This window comes from Tyto alba, unplaced genomic scaffold (assembly GCF_018691265.1).
Source record: "Tyto alba isolate M040663 unplaced genomic scaffold, T.alba_DEE_v4.0 Super-Scaffold_21, whole genome shotgun sequence".
Classification (NCBI taxonomy): Eukaryota; Metazoa; Chordata; class Aves; order Strigiformes; family Tytonidae; genus Tyto; species Tyto alba.
This window is the reverse complement of record NW_024881295.1, coordinates 1,625,930-1,627,714: the sequence shown is the minus strand read 5'-3', so window position 1 is coordinate 1,627,714 and position 1,785 is coordinate 1,625,930. Positions and strand designations below refer to the sequence as shown.

At 63.6% G+C, this 1,785-nt stretch overlaps 1 protein-coding gene across 1 annotated transcript; it reads right to left on the bottom strand.

Moving 5' to 3' along the window:
* Positions 1 to 1,002: 1,002 nt before the first annotated feature.
* LOC104361701 (histone H2A-beta, sperm-like) lies at positions 1,003 to 1,509 on the bottom strand. Its single transcript, XM_009967881.2, has one exon. The coding sequence runs from the start codon at positions 1,507 to 1,509 to the stop codon at positions 1,003 to 1,005; it is 507 nt and encodes a 168-aa protein (XP_009966183.2).
* Between the last annotated feature and the right edge of the window lie 276 nt (positions 1,510 to 1,785).

Sequence of the window (1,785 nt, the reverse complement as noted above, 5' to 3'; positions counted from 1 at the left end):
TGTAGCAGTTTTGAGTAGCAGGCATTTGCCCATGGAAACCAGACAACACACTTCCTTACGGCACATGTTCCAGGGAGTTCCATGGAGCTCCAGAGAAAACTAACTTCAGCCTAGACATACGGGATATATACTTGGCGTCCAGAAGACCTTGCAGTGTGGAGATAAACAGGTGAAGTGGTGAAAAATGCATAAGGGACACTGTCAGAAAGCAGCGTTTCCTGCCTTCCCAGGGTCCGGAGTGCCAACAGGCTGGATGGGAGGGAGGATCTCACAGGGGAGCCTGTCCTTGCGTGCTTCACCGGGAAGGCAGGCAGGCAGGGTGGTCAGGCTGGATCAGGATCCTGAGGGCTCTCCGGGAGCCGCGGACAGAAAGGTGTGGAAGACAATGGCGCTCGGGCTCTGCATGGGCAGGCAGCTGTGGGAATTGGGGTGCTGGCTGCGATAAGCCCAAGTGCCTTCCTGCCCTCCCCACCCAGGAAGAGCAAACACGGCTGGACTGCGGGGCACTTGCTGTCCCCCCCATTTTGCCCCCTGGGACGGTGCAAGAAGGACATGAAGGTCCCTTTGCTCCCCCAGAAGCATCCACGCTCACCACCCCTCGCAGCCCGCACCCACCCTCTGTGGGCAGATCCCTTCTGCCCCTCTTTCAGGCCGAGTGCGAACCTGAGCCGGGGGCGGGTGCTGCCTGTTGGGGCCAGGTGCCCTCCGGGGCCACTTGCCCTCCAGGGCCACTTGCCCCCCAGGCAGGTTCCTGCCCTCTCCTCCTCAGCACGGGCTGTGCTACAGCCTCCCTTTGCAGAGCTTTCGGCCTGCGTCCAGCTGCGTGCCTCTGGCCAGCCAGGAGACGCTGGTCCAACACGCAGCACAAAAGGCCCCGTGTCCCACACGGCATTGCAAAAGCTTTTATTGTACCCTTGGACCGCAGTGCTGGAGCCAGCAAGAGCCTCGCACACGCGGCAGCCCTCGCCTCACTCGTGTGGGGCAAGAGCTTCTGCTTTTGTCTCACTTGGCAGCAGCAGCGGCTCGGTGGGGCGAACCCCTTTGCCTGGGGAATCTCTTCTTACTCTTGGCCGTGGTCTTTTTTGCGCGCGAGGCCACGCGCTGGCTTTGGGCAACAGCCCTGCTGCGGCCCCTGGGCGCTCTGCCGAACAGGAGTTGCCTGAGCACAGAGCTCCGCTGCACGGCTGTCTGCAAGTGCGATGGAGAGATGCGCTGCTGCTTGCTCTTCTTGGAGATCTTGCCGGCCGCGTCCATGGTCTTGCGTGTCACCCACTGCAGCACCGCAGCCAGGTAGACAGGGGCCCTGGCTCCAAAGCGCGCAGCAAACTGGCCCCTGCGCAGCTGCCTGTCTACGCGGCTCACAGGGAAGAGCAGCCCAGCCCGCGAGGACCGGGACAAGCGGCTCTTTTTGGCTTTGGCTTTACTGCCGCTGCAGGGGCCCCCAGGGTGTGTCGCTTCGGGCTCCCGCTCCTGCTCAGGCACCACGCAGACCTCCTCTGCTCCGGACATGCTGCTGGCAGCTTGCTCCCGCAGGTCTCGCCACGCTGCGCCCTCCCGTGCCCCGCCTGCCTCGCCCGCCTGTCCCTGCTTTCCTTGCTGGCCTCTGCAGGGGATTCTTGTCTCGGGGCTCGGCTCGCCTGGGCCTTTGCTTGCTGGCCTGGATAAACGTGGCCTGGAGCAGGGAGGCCAGGAGCGACGTTGCTCCGGCGGAGCCCCTCAGCAGAAGGGCTCAGGCTCAGGCTCTCTCCCGAGCAGGCTCTGGCCCTTTGCTCACCGGGGCAGGGG